At 45.2% G+C, this 18,921-nt stretch overlaps 1 protein-coding gene across 6 annotated transcripts in view; it reads left to right on the forward strand.

The window, feature by feature from the left end:
* The first annotated feature begins 441 nt into the window (after positions 1–441).
* The window catches only part of GRM8 (glutamate metabotropic receptor 8), a 358,092-nt gene continuing 339,612 nt past the window's right edge, over positions 442–18,921 (forward strand). For 2 of the 6 annotated variants that reach the window (XR_003923502.2, XR_003923505.2), the window contains exons 1-3: positions 442–562; positions 868–1,127; positions 8,658–9,503. Coding sequence is in view for 2 of the 6 variants with exons in the window: in XM_030015133.1 (XP_029870993.1) it covers positions 8,994–9,503 (510 nt within the window). In the remaining 4 variants the exon portion in view is untranslated. Of the gene's footprint in view, positions 563–867; positions 1,128–1,319; positions 2,370–2,442; positions 2,678–8,657; positions 9,504–18,921 lie in introns of those variants that run through there. The other 4 variants (XR_003923503.2, XM_030015133.1, XM_030015132.1 and 1 more) reach the window with 4 other exon arrangements.

An 18,921-nucleotide genomic window follows, 5' to 3' on the forward strand; every position in this document is an offset into this window, starting at 1 on the left:
ACGGGAACTCCTCCGCCCGGCACCCGAGCCGAAACCGGGGATGGGACAAAAAGCGTGGGGAAACCTCCCCTGTGTCATCGATCCGACGAGGGGAGGACACGACTCCGCCGCCCGCGGACGGCGGGGTGGGGATGAAGGTCCCGCACGCCGGGGGAGGCCGCATTAACCAGCCCCGGCCCCCGCCGGTGTCCCCCTCCTCGCCCCCCCCTCCTTGCTCCCGCTCCCCCACGGCGACCGCCCCAGCCCTCATTGGTTTCCCCTGCTCAGAAATCCCGCGGCAAACATTCGTCCGGCACCGCGCCCCGGGCGGAGCCGGGAGTGCCGGGGAGGGCGGTGCCGGCCGCGGGCTGCCCCACCGGCGGATCCGGCGCCCCGGCCAGGCGAGGCGGGCGGGCCCGGAGCCGCGGCCCTCGGCCGTCTGGGGATTCACATGGAGCCGCGCCGCGCCGTGCCGCGCCGGGGAGCGCCGGGGAGCGCCGTGCCGCGCCGCCGCCTTCAGCACCAAGAACAGCTACAAGTGCGGCCGCGCCCTGCCCGCCCCGCCCGCCCCGCCGGAGCCGCGGTGAGCGCGGGCAGCGCCGTGCCGCTCCCGCCGGCGCCCGGGGGCACCGAGCCGCGGGGTTCCTGGCGGGGACCGCTCCGGCGGGGAGGGGGGACGGGCCGGGGGGTGGGGGCTGGGGGGCGTTTTCTTACTTGGCTGTGAAGGGCACGGCCGGGCCGGTGCGTGGGCCCGCCGCTGCAATTGAGCGGCGAGGCGGCAGAGGGTGGTGAGCGTCACGGGGGCCGAGCCACGGGTCCCAAAAAGTTGTTGTTCGGTTTTTTTTTTTTGGTTTTTTTTTTGGGGTTTTTTTTTTTTTTTTTTTTTAGGCGAGGGGAGGAGGAATAAGGAAGGAGGCAGCGGAGCGGGTTCGGCTTGGCTAATCGCGAGTGTTATGCAGCACTACTGAAATCGCTCTCCTGGCTACCTGTCCCAGGCTGAGATCCTGCATATTAAACTGACGCTACTGGGGGAAGCTATTTGAGACGAGGGTTGTACAGAAATTACCTCATGCTATTCCCGATCGGCGCCGAGTATTAATCCCAGTGACCTCTACAGTAATATGGATATGCAACTCTTTTCGATCAAGGTATTTGTGTATGTGTGTGTCGCCTTTAGTTATTTTAAGGAGAGAAGAGTCCACAAATAATGCAAGTTTTGCCTCGGTTAACGTTTTTGGGCTGGGCAATCCTCTCTGCCTGCTTCGTGGCGCCGGGGGCTTTTGGGTTTTTTTTACTTCAATTATTTATCATTCCTATTGTCGATATCCTCCCCCGATCAGCTCTAACAAAAGAGATCCCGGGCACGGTGCCGTCTCAGCAGCGAGCAAAAAGGGAGGATACCGGTGCTCCTGAAGAGTGAGCTTGCCTCCTTAACTGGGTCGTCTCCCACCCCCGAGGGGAAGGGGACACAGGGAACCCCCTGTTCACGTTTCGCTGGCCGGGAGGGAAGCGGGGGCTCCCGCCGCTGCGGGGGGACGGGGCCAGCCCTGCCCGCCGCCGCCAACTTCTCGCTCGGCTCCGGCTCCGGGGCCGGGGCCGGGGCCGGGGTCGGGCGAGCTGCCGGCCGCCCGCTTGTACCGCACCGCACCGCACCGCTTGCCGGGTGGGCTCCGCTCCCTCGGCTCCGCGGGGGAGAACCCCGTGTCCCTGGGGTGGGAAAGGGGACGGGGGATCCCCGCCGGGCTCCGGGGGCTTCCTCCCCCGAGGAAGAGGGCGAGAGGCCGTGCCGGCCCGCGGCGAGGGGTTAGCTGTCCGCGGCGCGGAGCAGCATCCCCCAGCGCTGGCGTGTGTTTGTTGCGGGAATCCGAAGTGTTGGGAGGTGAACGTGTAACACGGTTAAAAAAAACCCCACCACAAAACCCAACACAACGCAAGTAATAAAAATCGATCAGTGACCCAAAGTGCATGCAAATCCGGCGTTGGCATTTTGGAGTTCGCAAGCTTCTGACCTCTGGGACCGGGGATTCATTACAGGAGACTTAGGTTTTCATTGAGGGGGAACAGAAGCGCATTAAAGCTGACCAGTTGATGCGAGGAGAGGAAGGAATCACCAGCGGCTGTAAATAAAAGGCGACGCTCGTGCTTGCATCGCGGAGGTGCGGTTGCTGCCGGCCGGGGATCAGGGCTCGGAGGGGACCGCCGGAGCCTCGGCTCCAGCCGGGGGATCCGCATGTGCCCGCCGCCCGCCGCGCACGGACCGCCTCGGCTGCAAGGCCGCGGAGTGAGGCGATTTAAACCCGTCCTACGGCCGCTAACTGGAAGGAGCGAGGCCCCGGGGAGAGCCGCGCCGAGGCTGTGCCGGAATCCCTCAACGACAGGCGCCAGCTGGGGTACGGATGAGCTTGGGAAGAGGGGAAAAAAAAAAAAAAAAAAAAAAATAGCTCGGCTAAGTAAAGTGGAGAACAATAGGGGGCTCCCTTCAAGGGAGAAACACCGCGGTGATGGGCGATGGTCGTGGAGTTGCGCGGGGAGAGGCGGCTCGCCCAGCCCCGGGGGCGCTCCCCGGGCCCCAGCGCCGGGCGGGGCCGGCCGGGGCCGGCCGGGCTGCGCTAGCCCTTTCTGGGGCCGAGAAAGGGGCCGGCATGCATTAGGAGCCGAAAGGCAGCGGGGAAGCACGGAGGAGCCGCACGGGAAGCCGGTGCGTGGCGGGCTGTGTGCTCCCGGCGGGTGGTGGGGGGGGAGAGCGCGGTGCGCGGAGCGCTGCGCGGGGTGCGGTGCTGCGCGGGGTGCGGCGCGCAACGCGGGGTGCGATGCGCGGGGTGCGGTGCGGGGTGCGGTGCTGCGCGGGGTGAGATTGGCGGGATGCGCGGGTGCGGTGCGGAGCGCTGCGCGGAATGCAGCGGCGTGCGATGCGCGGGATGCGGTGCGGGGCTCGCCGCCACCTGGGCGCCCGGGGGACGCGGCCGCTCGCCGGGGCCGGTCGCGGACACGGGTGGGGGGGGTGGCTTTCCCGCAGGATGGCCCGGGACGATTTCGGCGGGCGGCTGCGTTTCTCGGGGCAGAGCCCCTCTCGCGGAGCACTGGGCTGCGCTACCAGCGCCTGCTCTGAACCCAGCGGTGCCCGCTGGGGAGCGGGAGTCTGGTGGGGAAGGGGGTGAAATGAAAACAAAAACGAGAGGGGAAGGTCTCCTAGGCTGCCCGGGAAAATCTCCTTGATCATCACTTGCCAGACCAGAGGTGAAACCCACTCTAAAGGTGTTAATATTGATGTGGTTTATTCAGCTGAGAGACCAGGCAAGGGCAGAGGAAAATATTTGACGCTGTTTCCTTTTTAAAAATTGTAAGCTCCTATTAGTCTCACCCTGGCAGAAGGACCTGTGCTGGTTTTTAGCAGGGTAGCTTGTTTGAAAAATGGATATTTGCAGGGTAGAAGTGAAGGCAGGTGCTCTGGGGTATTTGAAAAGAGGTGGATCAGACTGAGTAGAGACATTTCTCTCATGGTGCGCTAGGAAGAAATAGTTCCTGTAAACGAGATGCTGAGGGTGATTCGCCTTGAAGTCCTGATTATTGTGTAAAGGTTACCGCTGTGGCAGGGGCACAGCAAATCATTACAGAAGAGCTGAGGTAGATAAGACTACTTACATCAGTGAAGAATCCTCCCGCAAGTTAGGAGTTGCGATGTCAAGGCCAAAGGTTTTCCAAATTCCCTTGTGTTGTCAGCAAAACCCATTAATCTTCTATATGTGTCAGGTTACTGTATGCAGGTGGCAACTCTTTACCTGCTCTGTGCGGAAATTCAGCGATTTGTTCATTGCTGAATGCTGTGCAGGAGAAAGAGGCAACTTTTATGAACACTAAAATAAACGTTAGCAAGATAATTCTTATTTGATAGTTCAGAAGTAACGTATCAGTAGTAAAAAGTTAAGATAATCACATTTTTGCAATTTTTTTTTCTCCTCAGAACTTCATAATGGAAGATGTTACTTTGTTTTCATTCAATAAAACCAGATCGGTTTTGCATTGACTAGACATTCTGACATTTTGTGAAAGTAGAAATGGGTTTTCACCCTAAAACTCCTCCTTTTCTACTTCACAGAATATTGGTTTTATTTTATTTTAGTGCAGTTCCAACTGTGCTTCAAATGCAATGACAAATGAATTTTTTTGGCCTCAAACAAAATTTTAAATACTTTTTCTCAGATGTTTTTTCCTGGCTGGCAACGTCAGTTAAAAAATGTTCCATGAAGTTCAGTGAACATGTTTTCCTGCTTATGCTGCAGAGAGTACTCTTTGCTCCTGCGACTGTCTGTAATTGTGAGATTTTTTTAAAACGGTATTTCCAGGTGAACATATTGGATTTTTCTATATGGTTTCAGCCACGATATCAGTGCCAGCTGACGATGGCTCTTTCAGGAACCTTGTTATCAAAATAAAGACATTGCGTATATCTATTTCAGTATTTATCTGTCACTCTCAGCTCATTATTTAGACCTTTTCATTAACATAAAGAACTCCCGTAATGAGCCCATCTCTCAGTGCAATGAGTCTGTGGTTGGAATAGTGACCAGTCCAGGCACATGCTGATGCACTGATTCTGGGAACATGGTACCAAAGTACCCAACCCTGAGTACCAAATATCTGATAAAGCTGAATGATTTTATGAAGGAAGTAATTTCAGAACCAGACACTACATGCAGAAGCTTCCATGTCCCCTGTCTTGCAGTACTCCGCCTCCTTAGGTTTAAAAATAAATATATATTCTAGCAGAACAAGTGGAGGTTTGTGCTGAAATACTGACTTTAAAAATAGCAGTATGTTCTGATAATGCCAGATATTTTTAATGAATTAAACCCAAGAGAAGCATGTATTCCAAGGTGACTGGAAGAGAGGCCTTGTGGTGCACTTACTTTTGGACTGTGCTGGGGAAATGTGTGAATTTCTTCTCTGAAGTCATGTTTCTAGTGAACACCAACAACTACAGTGGGGAACCTGGTAAATCAAGAATATATTTGCATTAATTCAAACTTTTATGGTCAATTGGAAAAGGACAGCATTTTACTTTGAAAGAAATCTGCACATGAGGAAAGTTCATTCAGGCTTTATAGCCCAGAGGCCCATGCTTTTTCACTAAAAGTCATTGATAAAAATGGAATTCATTTAGATCAGATGCTTTCTGCTTAGCTACACAGGCTTACAACATTCTGTAAAAGTTAATATTAATCAATATATGAAAAGCAGTGTGGCATGAATAAATTAGGCAGTGTAATAGAAGCTTTTATTTCTTAGGTAACAAAAAAAGACCAAAAGGTCTTAAATTTTTAAAAAGAACATTGTAAAATTTTATTTCTGTTTTATAGACAAGCTGTGGACACTTGCAGCAAAGAAACATACATTTTCAGGAAAACATGCAATCTGAGACAGAGCAATTAATGCTTATGTAGACTATAATGTTGAAAAATGTTTATTACCAATTCATTTGACTTTTAGTCAGTTCCAGATAAGGTATTGGGCTGAGGATATTGGGCTCACTGTGGCTTCTCCATTGTTGTTGGAATTTGGGTTGCAATAGTTGAATTCATCACTATTTGTTTGTACAAAGACTGACAGTTGCTTTAATTTCTGGGCGTTCTTTGGCTGTAAGGAATTGACCTGAGGCTGAGAAAGAGAAAAAGCAATGTTTCTTTCCTTCATGAATATTTTCACTTTTTCAGTGGTGTTTACTTGTTCTCCGTACAGTGTTAAGTAAGGGTAGTCTTATCTTTTATTCCCTCAGAGAAAAATTGCTCCCTGTATTGTTGTACATACATGCATAGACTAATGAGTTGGCTGTTCATTGTGGAACCAGAAAGGAAATTGCCTCCGTGTCTATTTTAGGTGTAGCTACAACTTTTGCGGTTTACTATTTTGAACTCTTAACTGCGTTTTTCTAGTGAGGCAATCAAGATAACAGACAGTTGTGGCTAGTTCAATCGCTCACACGATCTTTTCTTTACAGCGTGGGCCATATAAGAAACATACCGTGGGGCTGGATCAACTCACACAGTGACGTTAGTCAAGTTCCTCCATTTGTGGCTGAGTCTGAGTTCAGCTCATGGGGCTGAAGCCTAGGCAGCTTTGTAAGCTGTGTGCCCAAAAGAAGCCAAAGGAGAACGATGGAATTATCACATAGAACAGCACAGAGTTTGTTTCATTTAGATTCAATGCTGAGCCAAATTCAAGCAAAACTAAATGTTAAGAGACACTGAAAGTCCTGTGTGCTGCTGTTTCCAATTGCAGTGATTTTATTCACACCCATTAAACATGTTTCATTTTCAAGCCGTTGCTCTGTTACCAAATCACAGTGAGATACCTTTACATTCAATAGAAGACTTTCCCTTATGGATCTTTTTCTCAGGCCTTCAAATAGCCACTATTTAAAAACTCTTCTTCAGCTTTTGTGAGCTTAGTATTATCATTTGGGGAAAAACATGTAACAAAATAAATGTAGGAAGAGGATGATCAATTTAAAGCATTATCAAACCACATTTTGAGTTTTGTTAGCACATAATATAAAAATCTTGTGGAAAATAATTCAAAATGTCATTGAAAAACAGTATAGTTTTCTATTACTGTCTTCTACTTTTGTTTATAACTGTCTTCTAATTTAATCATATTTTTGGTAGGAACCAGTCAGATCACTAGGGACAAAGTACACACATATGTACAGATAAGCCTGTTGCTTGGATTTTTTGTATAGGCAGTGAGGTAGGCACTTGTTCAGTGTGACCAATTTCATAATAAATAAAACTTTTTTAAAGAAAAGGGTCGGGTGAGTTGCACCCTAGGATGTCCACTGCTCCTGAAACAGATGCCTTGAGAGACTGGCTCAGATGCAGTTGCCCACAGTGTGCCTATCTAGTATCAGGTAAAATTAATTCTCTCGCTCTTCTCCTCAGAGGCCTAAAAATTTATTCAGGCATGTGTAATTTTGTTAAATATTGAAATAAATAAATGCCACTCACTTGAGAATTAAAGTGGGGGCAATTTGGAGTTACGTATAACAGTCAGTCAGGTTGTTATGGGTTTCTGTGGCACGGGGGTTTTTTGGCAGCGGGGCAGGGGCGGCAGGGCGGGCTCCTGTGCGAAGCCGCCAGAAGGTTCCCCAGCCCCGGCCCAGGCCGAGCCCGCCAGCCACGGCGGTAACACCTGAACGGAGTTAAGAGGGGAAACCTGCAGCGGGGGGGGAGAGTGGGACGTGAGAGGAGCCCCTCTGCAGACGCCGGGTCCGTGAGGAAGGGGGGGAGGAGGCCGATGCCCCCGCAGCCCGCGGTGAGGCGGCAGGCTGTCCCGTCCCCCCCCAGCCCACGGAGGGGAGCGGGGGAGCGGGTGCCCGCCTGCAGCCCGCGGGAAGGACTCCCCTCGGAGAAGTTGGCGGAGGACTGTCTCCCGCGGGAGGGCCCCCACGGCGGAGCAGGGGCCGGGTGAGGAGTCCTCCCCCCGAGGAGGAAGGAGCGGCAGAGACGAGGTGTGAGGAACCGACCCCCGCCCCCGTCCCCTGTTCCCCTGCGCCGCCGGGGGGAGGAGGGAGAGAGAACCGGGAGCGGGGCTGAGGCGGGAAGGACGGAGGGCTGCGGGGAAGGTCTTCGAGGGTTTGGGTTTGCTTCGCACTACCCGACTCCGATTTGGTCGGTGGTAAGTTAAATTGAGTTTGTTTCTTCCCCAAGTTGAGCCTGTCTTTTGCCCGTGACCATAAGTGGTGAGTGATCCCTCCCAGCCCTTGTCTTGACCCATCAGCGTTTCTTTATATTTTCTCCCCCTCATCCCACCGGGGCTGGGGGGGCTGTGCTTAAACCATGACACAGGTGTTTAGATATGTAGGCTGAAATCCTCATCTCCTTAAAATCAGTGGGACTTCTCCAGATGTCAGTGGGGGCACAACATTGTTCCTATTTAGTGTGGCCCAAATGCAAGCAGAGAATAGAGACCTTGTTAATGTAGGACTTCAGCTCAAGTAAAATGTCAGAAAGCGAATGCTGGATGTTCAGCTGGTTTCCTAACAGAATACATTGTGCTCTTTTTGCTTAAGAAATCAGCTACCTTTTCATAAAAGTAATTTAATGTTAGAAATTATCTGGAAGGCGTTTTAGATATATAGTAAGCCGAGAAAAAAGTGAATTCCATTGGAGAAATAATCAGTTTAATATCCCGATGAATTGAATGTGCTTGTACTGCAGTGGCTGAAGAGTGTACTTAAATTCAGGAGCCCTGATTACTCCATTGTCATAAATGGAACCTCTCCACAAGTGTGAGTGTAAGCAGTTATTGCACTTCTGTAGGCTGGAACAGAATGATGCAGCAAAACAGAAAATACAATGTGCTATGGATCAAATCTGTTTCTGGATGTCATGCAATGTGAAGGTAAATACGAATTGCTGGTTGGAATCTGAACACCAAGCTACGTTTAGTTCCCCTTATTTGGCTTTTGCTCTGCTGGTATCATCAATTTCCTGGCTTGTAGTACAGTGCAGCCAGGTGTTCAAATTCACTGAAGGCCAGGAATTACTCCCTTACGGAATATTGAAAGTAAAACCTAGGCGATGTAACTCATATTCAAAAGTAAATACGCTGTGTGACAGGTATAAAACTGCCGAACTAAATGGTATTTCTCACTGGTTTTTTTTTTTTTTTTTTTTTTCCAGAAGTACCTCAGCTGCAGGGCAAAATACAAGGACGTAAGCTCCTGACCTCCTCTTAGCATCAGGATCAGACATTCTACCCTACACTTCACCATCAATTAAGAGCAATTGAAAACCACATCTCAGAAAAGCTGATCAACCCATGACATCAGTGGACATCTTTTGTAAAGCACGTTTTATGTACTTCTGCTGAGATCCTTTTTCTACCTACTGCATGGTTCTGTATTACTTACTGGGCACTGATGGTAGCCTCCAGAAAGTGCAGCGTCAAATGGTCAACCTCATCCTTTAGCAAGAAGAAAATCTGGATACTGGATAGCAACAACGTCTTCAGAGAAAATGGTATACGAAGGAAAACGATTAGTTTCCTGCCATTGTTTCTTCCTGTTAACAGCCAAATTCTACTGGATACTCACCCTGATGCAAAGAACTCATGGCCAGGAATATGCCCACTCCATCCGACTGGATGGGGACATCATCTTGGGAGGACTGTTCCCCGTCCACGCAAAAGGGGATAGAGGGGTGCCTTGTGGGGAGCTCAAGAAGGAGAAAGGGATCCACAGACTAGAGGCAATGCTGTATGCAATTGATCAGATTAATAAAGACCCTGATCTTCTTGCCAATATCACCTTAGGTGTCCGGATCCTTGATACGTGTTCCAGGGACACTTACGCATTGGAGCAGTCCTTAACATTTGTGCAAGCGTTGATAGAAAAAGATGGTTCAGACGTGAAGTGTGCTAATGGTGACCCACCTATTTTCACTAAGCCAGACAAGATATCAGGTGTGATAGGTGCTGCAGCAAGTTCTGTGTCCATTATGGTCGCAAATATTTTAAGACTTTTTAAGGTAAGGAACATTTTCTCTCTTTCTTTTAAATTTCAAGCGCAATGAAGTTAAGTGAGGTGATTGTGTTATCTTCAAAAAAGAAAGGACTTTGACGGATTCAGAAATCTGAAATGACTGGCTTGCCCTTTCAAAGCAAAGGAAAAAAAAAGAGCAACGATTGCAGACCCTAATTTAAGGTGCCAAATGCCCCTTTTGAAGTTCTGAGCAACGAAACCACATTTTAATTATTTAGGGTTTTTTTTATCCTTATTTTTTTACTACTCACATTTGCTCCATATTGAGCTCATCAAGACTAGGTTGAGATTGATTTTTCAGATTTCCAGGAGAATGAAATATAAGGTTTAAACACAAATCCATTTGTAGGAGGACCAGATAATTTCCCTAAATAGGAAGATATGCCAGTAATAATCTAGTGCTATTGATATGCATGTCCAGCCAAATGAAGTGTACTGAAATATTTTTTATTTCCTTGAAATCTTAACCTCCTCCATATTTTTTACAAGGTGATATTTTTTTCCAGACTTTATCACTTTGTGAGAGATTACTTTTGGACAACAGTTCTACTGGCATTTCCTTCCATGTACTTTATTAAGTTTTGGCATTATAAATAATGAAAAAGTAAACCTGCCACTTTTAAACTTGCTAAGTTAGATGGGAAGATGAACACACTCTAATCAATCAACTTAGCTGGAACAGATCAGGCAGCAGACATTTAATTTTTAATCCTGTGCAATGGCGAACAGATGATGGTAAGTTGAGCACTTTTTTCTACACACAGAACGACTGTAACTTTTGTCTGAATCTATTATTGTCCTACCACCCACTGTTATTCAGACTCGTTCCTTCTGTTCAGAAATCTTGCCTTACATCCTTCATCTTGCCTTACAACTTCACAACCACCAAAGACCGCTTAAAGACCATTTCTTTGAGTTTAGTGGAAGAGATTCTGGTAATGTTAAATAACTGCTGTTACATATTTTGAAAACTGTTGCATTTGTTTTCTAATTGTTATAACTGAGAGAGTGATTAGAAGTAAGGAAAGATTGGCTTTTTTTTTTTGCGAAGGTTTCTCAAATTGGCAAAGAGTGTTTCAGCCGTTTAAATGGAGATTTTTGTCCTTCCTTCTAGTTCTCCCACGAAGGGCATAATGATGGATTTACAGTTCAGTGGAGGAGCAATGTGTCTGCTGGGTTGTGGTCAGGTGTTCATTATGATCTCAAAACTGATCCGTAGCTGCATTTACTGCACAGGTTTGAGAGTAGTGGACTTGTTCCATCCATATGTTTTGCTTGTGAAAATCAAGTACACAAAGCTGAGCTAAGACTTAAAAATGTTCTGTATGGAGAGCACCTCTGGAGCCGTGCCTGGCGCGGGAGACCTGTCTTTCCTGGGAGCAATCATACATGCTGTGGGAGGTGTCCATTTTTAATTTCACATCCTTTTTTGAAGCTGTGTTACCCTATTAAATAATGCATAGTTCTGAAGTAATGATAGATGGAACGGTCACTTTAGTACCCATCATAATGCAGGGCCATGTAGACTATGACTTACACACAGTTTTGAGTTGAATACAGTGCCGTAGAATGATTTAAGAAACTAAGTCTTGTAAGACATGCATTAACTGTGAATTAAGAGCAGCAAGAAGGAAAGAGGCCTATGAATTGTCTAAGATAGTGGCAATTTGTCTTCTGAAACCATGACAGCTACCTCCTGATTTCCATTATGCAATAAGATTGCAAATAACGTTCTACTGCAGTCTTAATCAATAGAGGGTCATGTGATATCCCCTCTGGGGAAAGATCTTATTTACCCATTTAATTGATGTAACACAGCTGCTGGCAAAAGGAGGAGACATCTCTTTTAGTTTTAATTATAGATCCCGCACAAATATTCTTAATAATGTAAAAAATGAAAAATTATACCCTTTAATGTCTGATGTTAGACCTGCATCTGAAGTCTGTTTTTACACCTTCCTCTCAGAAGTAGATCTGTTATCTCTGCATGAGTAAAGGCTTCTGGATAAGGCCCTCAGTTAGAAGCACTATAGAAACCATTCACAGTGGTTATAGGCAAGAGGCTTAGGAAATAGAGACATTTGCCAGAAATACAGAAGTATAATCCAGTTTGGGTTGTACTCAGACCAAAGACATGGGCTGACATTCTCAGCTGATGCATCCCCACAGCTTTGCAGCTGAGGACTAGGACCTTGGTCCATGCTCACGAAGGCTCCAGGTATGACATCGTGCTTACTGTACCTTGGTATATGTCAAGGCTGGGCAGTCAGCTGGTGTAAATGCCTGTACTTTCATTGAAGTCAGTGATCACTATCATGCAAATGCTTGTTTCCATTATATCCAGGATGAGTGTGATTCATCCATATTTCTGTCTAACAGTTCTATTCAGCAAGTTGAACCTGTAATTTGAAGTTCAGTATTGCTTTAATATCTGCTCTGAAGTTCCTAAATGTTGGGACTACACATTTTTTGAGAACATTGTTATCCAGTGAAATTTTAATCTCTGATGAAATTGTGAGAAATATATTATGTCACTCAATGTGAATACACAAAGATAGCCTGAGAAATACTATGCACAGCAGCTTGGATTTTTATGCTGCTATTTTTCTTTTTCTTGCAATTTTTTTTCTTTCTGTTATTGATTTTACAACATAAAACATACAGGTCAATAGTCCTATCTGATGATCTGGTGGATAGCATAAACTGATTGATAGTCATGGTATCCTTTTATCTAAGTGTTTTCATGAGAAGAGGGGAGGAAGGGCACCACAGAAAGTGACCTTGATCTATAGCCTTCCTCCTGGTCAAATGGCTCACCTTGAATTCTTCTCTGTCCTTTCTCCTTTTGTGAATTTCCAGGTGTGCCACCACTTAACAGGTGATTTTCTGTAGGTCTTAGCCTTGCAGGTCCAAAACATTAATGTCCAAATTTGGACAGGCTAAATTTCACCTGTTGATGGTTTTAGACCTTTCAGAGGCACTTTACAAACAAGAAACAATTGTTCAAGGAATTAACTGTTTGAAAGTGGACCTGTTATTCCTTGATTATTGTGAGAAGACTGCTTTTTTTGCGGTATATTACTCTGGTGCTTGATGCAAAAAGATTGTGTGAAACAGTTGCTTATTAAGCTTTCAGAACTTGGAGGTGGTCTTGCTGCACATACAATGGAAGAAGGAGAGGACCTTCAGAGACGAGCACAGAAGGACTGTGCTACTTAGTAACACAGTAGCTGCCCACTTAAACAGTTCTTTGTGCATCTGGGGACAGATTGTCCCCACTTGAAGTTGCTGGCTCATCATTTTAAGTTGTTTTTATCAGAGAACGTCAGGAGTGGGCTGCTTCACAAGGGAAATGGAGATGGGAGCCGAGGGGACAGTAAGGCAAGAAGGGCAGTTGTCTCATAGCCTCACCTGAATGAGAAGAACAAAACAAGTCCGTCTGTGTAACCAGGTTCAGCCAACAGCCCAGTGATGGCCAGACAAGTCCATAGTAGTGAGACAGGTCCAAGGTCAGCAAAGCAAGGTTGGGGTCAGCAAGGCAAGGTCATGGTCAGCAAGGTACAAGGCCAGCAGCATATCTCAAGCAGGAGCTAAGGGCAAGGGCCAGAGCTGAAATGCAGAGCAAAGAAGGTGGACAGAGGTCCTGACGAGGCTTCTTATTTCTCTTCCTTACAACTTAGCTGTTTTCCTGGGCTGATCCAGGGTGATGCATCTGCGCCATATTGGAGATGACCTTGAACATGTGGAGCCAAATCCATGGCTGGGGAAGGGAGGGTGTTGCAGAGCCTGTTGGTGCATTCAGGGCCTTGACAGTTTTTTAGCATTTCCCATGGCAGTGACTGTAGAAAAAGGACAGACGGGCACGAGCCAGCCTCTTTCCTTTCTTCTGATGCACCAGGAGATGCTCATTCCTCTGGCTAATGGAAAGTGACGTTGTTCGTGGTTTTTTTTTTTTGTTTGTTTTTTTTTTTTTCAGTCTGGAAATCCTGCTGCCAAGCTTGTTTCTGTTTGGCTGGTAGGATCTATTGAGGGGCTGTCTGTCTCAGTTGGCCATCTCTCACTAGCACAAAGGCAACCTTCCTCTTCACTTGATCAGTGAAAATCTTATACCCTTCCTTGGCTTTGTCTCACTGAAATTTTGGCTTCCTGTAGAGTGCTCAGGCATGACCAGGTGGTATCCTTCAGGTGCTTTGTGTGATGCTCATAAGCATCTGGGCTGTTCCCAGTCCCTCAAAACTTGGCCTGGAGGAAACAAGAGACTCTGTAACTTGGCTCACTTCATGTATTGTGTCGCCTGTATTCAAAGCTTCTACTTGTTTAGTGTCTGAATAACTCATGTCAGTGGTTAAAATCTGCTGGAAAGAGAGGCATTTGTTTATGCTAGTGCCCTCCCATCTAAAAACCTCACGCTATTTCTGAACTCCTTGGTATGCTCCATCTGTCACCTTCACACATCTTCTAGCCAATGTCACACTAGAACAGCCTAGGGATGATGGTTTGCATGTGAATTGAGACGGGTGGAGTGTATGCTTGGTGAATTGTGATCTTAAGCTTTTATGTATATATTTATCTCCATGTGTATAAAGCCAAAATATTCATCAACAGTTTTATTCCTTTCCTGGCCTTGCCTTTTGCCTTGCCTGGCCTTCTGTTTTTTCCTCTTTTCCCAAGACTAAATGACTTATTTCTTCTTTTTGGTCAAACTCCCTTCTTGTTGCACCGCTGTAATCCACTTTAATAGCTGCTGTCTAGACTAATATTCACTTCATGCACATTTGCCTTATACTTTTCATATACATTTACCTCTTCAGAAGTACAACTACAAACGGGCTACATTATGGAGTAACTCTCTCAACTTTGTGAAACCATCAAAAATGCAAGGGACAGTTTCTTTCAGTAAATCTAGAAGTGAATATATTAGTCCCCTCAGCATTTTGTTTATGTGCTTTGATTGTTTCCTTGCCTCATTTTGGGTTTTAGCATATATTTTTGGCTGGTAGCCTTGCATAGCTGTACCTAGATGATGCTTTTTTTTAGGCTTGGTTGCAGGTCTTTTTACGTTTGGCTGCCGTTCAGCACTTTTGCTGCCTTGTGTTCCAGACCTGCACAAAACAGCAGACAGGCCTCCCAGAAACGCGGGAATTACCATTGTACAGAGGCTAACCTCACTGAACTTAATAAATACAGGGCTATGTATTTAATTGTGGCAATAGAGTGCATCTCATGATGGAAGGGAATGTGATGTAAATAAAATGTAATAACACTGTACCACAATTTCAGAGAGCACATACATACTTTCGTGACGCAACCTGAACTGTACGCAGATCCCGATCCTGACTCTCTATCTATGGAAATTTTTGCACCTCATAAGCGTTACTGACTTCAGAAGCTCTAGAGGGATGCAGGAGTCAGTCTGTTCCATGTCTGACTGCAAAGCCTTTCCATAATGGAAAATCTTTACCATATACTTCATAAGAAGTGAAGAACAGGCTTAAGAATTTTACCCAACATATTTGCATTAATTAAAAAAAAAGTGCTGCACTGATTAAAATATATCAATTTTCTGTTCACTGTGTAACGCTACATTTGTCAATAACATTTTCTGCTGCATGGCATTTGAAATCTGAAATAGGATGATTTTTTTGGGTGGTTAAAACATATGTGGGAAATCTTGTGTGAAGTGTGAAGAAAAATTGTTGTTAGCAGGGAGAAGACGACTGAAACATTTTGAAATCAGCTCTTAAGATGAACAGATTTGTTTTAGTTTTGTTCTAGATAATATTTTCACTTTCTGAATCATTTTTAATTATAAAAGGAACCCGTTGCCAATACATCCCATTTAATTTTACAGTGTTTTTTGTAGCTTATTACAAGCACATATCTGCTTAGTGCCTGAGCATCTTGTCTTGTTATTGGCTGGAAAATATCATTATAATCATTCCATTTCTTGTGGGTTTTTTCATAATTCAGCTTCTTTTACATAGAAACAACATTCGTATCTCTTTATATTTCCATGGTAGTAGATACCCGATTATGCAAAACCCCCTTTTAATTCAACCATGATTCTTCTGTCACTACCAGGTTAAATGTATTATGGCCAGGTCAACACAAAGATAAAATTATAGGTACAACAGATACTTTGCAAGTATCAATAATGAAACAGTTGGGAAATTTTTTAGTTGCAGCCAGAGGAAATAATAGGTTTTCAGACTCTGTGAAAACTGCTAGGACTGATTAGCATCAAATTTTATTTGTGCTAAGCTGCTTGAGGCAAGGGAGTACAAAAGCAACTTGATGCATTCATTTAGTATTTTACAGTATATTAGTTCTTTAAATATTCCTCTGAAGATTTAATATTTTTAGTTTTCTCCCATTCCTGGATGGAGCTATAACTAGTGGTTAGAGCAGAGGGGCAATCTGTTTCTCTGTATTTTTTCCATGTTTGTCATTGGTTTGCTACAAGGCTTGAGACGGATCTCTTGACCTTTTAGTTCTTCTCTTCTGTCATTTTGATTTGCTTGTATTTAACCATTTCACAGGAACAATTGGAAGCTTCTTTAATGTTTGTTAAATGGTTTGTCTCCCCTGTTTTTGTAGGCAAGCTGAAGCTTGAGGGTTTTTTTGTCATTCTGTAACCACAGTATGTGAGCACCTTGCAAAGAGAGTGTAGCTATTAAACACTAGTGGTCTGATTTTCTTTCCATTTTCCTGAGGGCAGTTGGGACTATATATATACACATCTTCCCCTCACATGAAGGAAACTGCATATGTGGAGAGAATTATTTTGCCCTTTCATGGCTGAAGTTTTGCTGAGTCTCTACCACTGTACTAGGGTTGTATGTGACAGATGGCCCTGAGTTACTTGTTGAGTAGTGCCTATATTAATATAGATATCAGTCATAATTTCATGACTGAGAAGACCGAAAGGCTGAGAGGAAGCTAGCAGTTCAACAAGAGCTCACATACACACAGAAACACAAACTGTGCAGTGGGCTTTTTTAAAGATCTTGTGTTATTAGGAGGCACTTTTTACATCTCTGCTAGTAAACAAAATGTACCTGGCATAGTTCTCTGGCATCGAGGCCAGCTGACTCTGACAATCCACATCCATATCATAAACTCCTTTATTCCCCCAAATCATGGGGCTGCATGCAAATTACTGGCAGGGAATGATTCCTGACCCATGCTGACTCCTGAAGCCTGTCTGGAAATTGGGAGACTTGGCTGGCACAGGTCACGGCTGAGTTATGGACTGTCCTGACAGTCTAGCAGTGGAGTCAGCTGAGCTGTTGCTGAGGGATGCGCTCTGAAATGATGTGATTTACCAGCATAGACATTGCTGCTGATTTCTCAGGACAGAGCTCCTCTGCTCCTACGTCACACTGAAGGGAAGCCAAGACACTGCAAGGATCATTGGTGCTGTTTCAGTGTTTTAGTACAGCAATGTTAGTTTTATTAGCCATGATGAGAACTAAATTAAGACTTTTTTTTTTCCCCTGGTGGATAATTGTTTCAGTACAGTGACAGCTGTGCAATATGAATAGTCCTGCTTTCTGACTGTCATCAGAAACCAGGCACTATTGTGTGTTACAGCCAATTGGTAGATTTTGTCGGTTTGTGTATTTCCATCCTCATTATTTTCCCTAAAGCACATTGTGCTTTTAGGATTAAACTGGTTTAGAGTGCTTAAATGTATATCCTTGTGTTTGCTAGCATTTATCAGAGAAAAATAGTCATCCAAACAAAAGTCTTACTGAAGGACTCTAATTCCACATGAATGAACTAAATAGCCAAGAGCAAAATCCTCCTCTGGGCTGGGATCTCCGTATGCTCCCAGATCAGAGAAGCAAGATATTATGTCCCCTCTCCTTCTGACAGGACAATTAAGCATTTAAGTGAGGCCTTAAATTAGGAGGCTGTTTGCCCTTGGCTGCCTGTGTCCTCAATAGAGAGAGTAAAATGCTTTCAGAGGGGGACTGGATCAGGTCTATGGGTGTTGATGCATCTTTCACATTTACAGAAAGATGATGGGTTGATCCATGCTTGCACTCTACCAGACAGAACCTCTTCTCACTGGAAGGCTTTGGAAGCCTTGCATGGAAGTCATAGGTGGCTCTGTACATGTTTATGAGAAGATTTTAAACACCTTCAAGGGTGGTGCCAGTTTCTTAATTCCTTCCTTATTTTCCTGTGGGAGGAATCCTATCCATCTCCTTTTCTCTTCCGTTTCCCCCCTGCTCTATTTCTCTCTCTTGTTGTGTTAAGAAAAGCTACTTTTTGACCACTGTTCCCATTATTTTTCAAGTGAATATTTCATTCCATAGTCTCCAAACAATTTTTTTTCCAGACATGTTGAATAAGCAAGGCTCTGAGTGGGTCTCAGTTTCCGTGGCTCGTGAGGATGAGTGGGTCAGCAGGAGGAAGAGCTGCAGTTTGGGCAACTTATGAGTGAGACCTGTCTAGGGGGATAACAGGAAATAAGGGAAATGCTTATTGAGAGATTGAGCCCTAAAGGGACAAAGGTTTCTCCTTTTTACCTCACTGTAGGATTTCTTGTCTGGCACTTCAGATAGATACTTCGCTCTAACTCTTCTCTGAAATAAATTATTTCTGATAGTAATGGTGAGATATGCCATGGTATTGCAAGAACTCTCTTCCTATTGTGTTTCTTCTATAGCTTGAGACTGTGCAACAGGAGCAAAAGTGATTTCATATTTTCAGTTTTGGCTTATGTTCTTTTGTAGAAGGTGCCTCCAGCATTTAGTTGCGTAGTAGCAGTATTTGTAGAGGCAGAATCAGGATCTTTATTCCTTCTTCACTAGTACAGTTATGCACATGGCTCTTCTGTAAACTTAAAAGTAGCAAAAGGACGATAGCCCATTTTAGGTATCGTTCTACAAAAAGCTCCTAACAACTTGATTAGCTTTTTACTTTGATAGTGGCTCTGTCGTGTTTGAAATACCATTACAATCTTCTTCCAGGCTGGGTAAAATTTTGTCAAGCAACACCATTGCATTATGGTAGCACTCATCCCCCATGGTGATGCCATGGTATGCCATATGAACGCAGGTGAAGTCACAGGAGGTCTCAAGACTTGACTGTTCGGATGATATGTGAAAGGATTATTAAGTGGAACATGGTCTGAAATGTTGAAATGCACTGCTGTAGAAGGCAATACGTACTGGCTAGTAATAGAAAGGAGAAAATATATAATGGATGTATGTGTGCTTTTGTACATGTATGTTTGCTATGTTATTATATTACCATAAATTCATTGGCTGTGGACTACATAGTCCAAGCAGCCTTTCAAGAGACTGCTGTGGGAGAAGAGAATTTATCTTGATAATCCAAGACAAGGAACTCATTTATCATTAGGAGCAGCATAAAAAATCCTGGGGATTCAG

This window comes from Aquila chrysaetos, chromosome 5 (assembly GCF_900496995.4).
Source record: "Aquila chrysaetos chrysaetos chromosome 5, bAquChr1.4, whole genome shotgun sequence".
Classification (NCBI taxonomy): Eukaryota; Metazoa; Chordata; class Aves; order Accipitriformes; family Accipitridae; genus Aquila; species Aquila chrysaetos.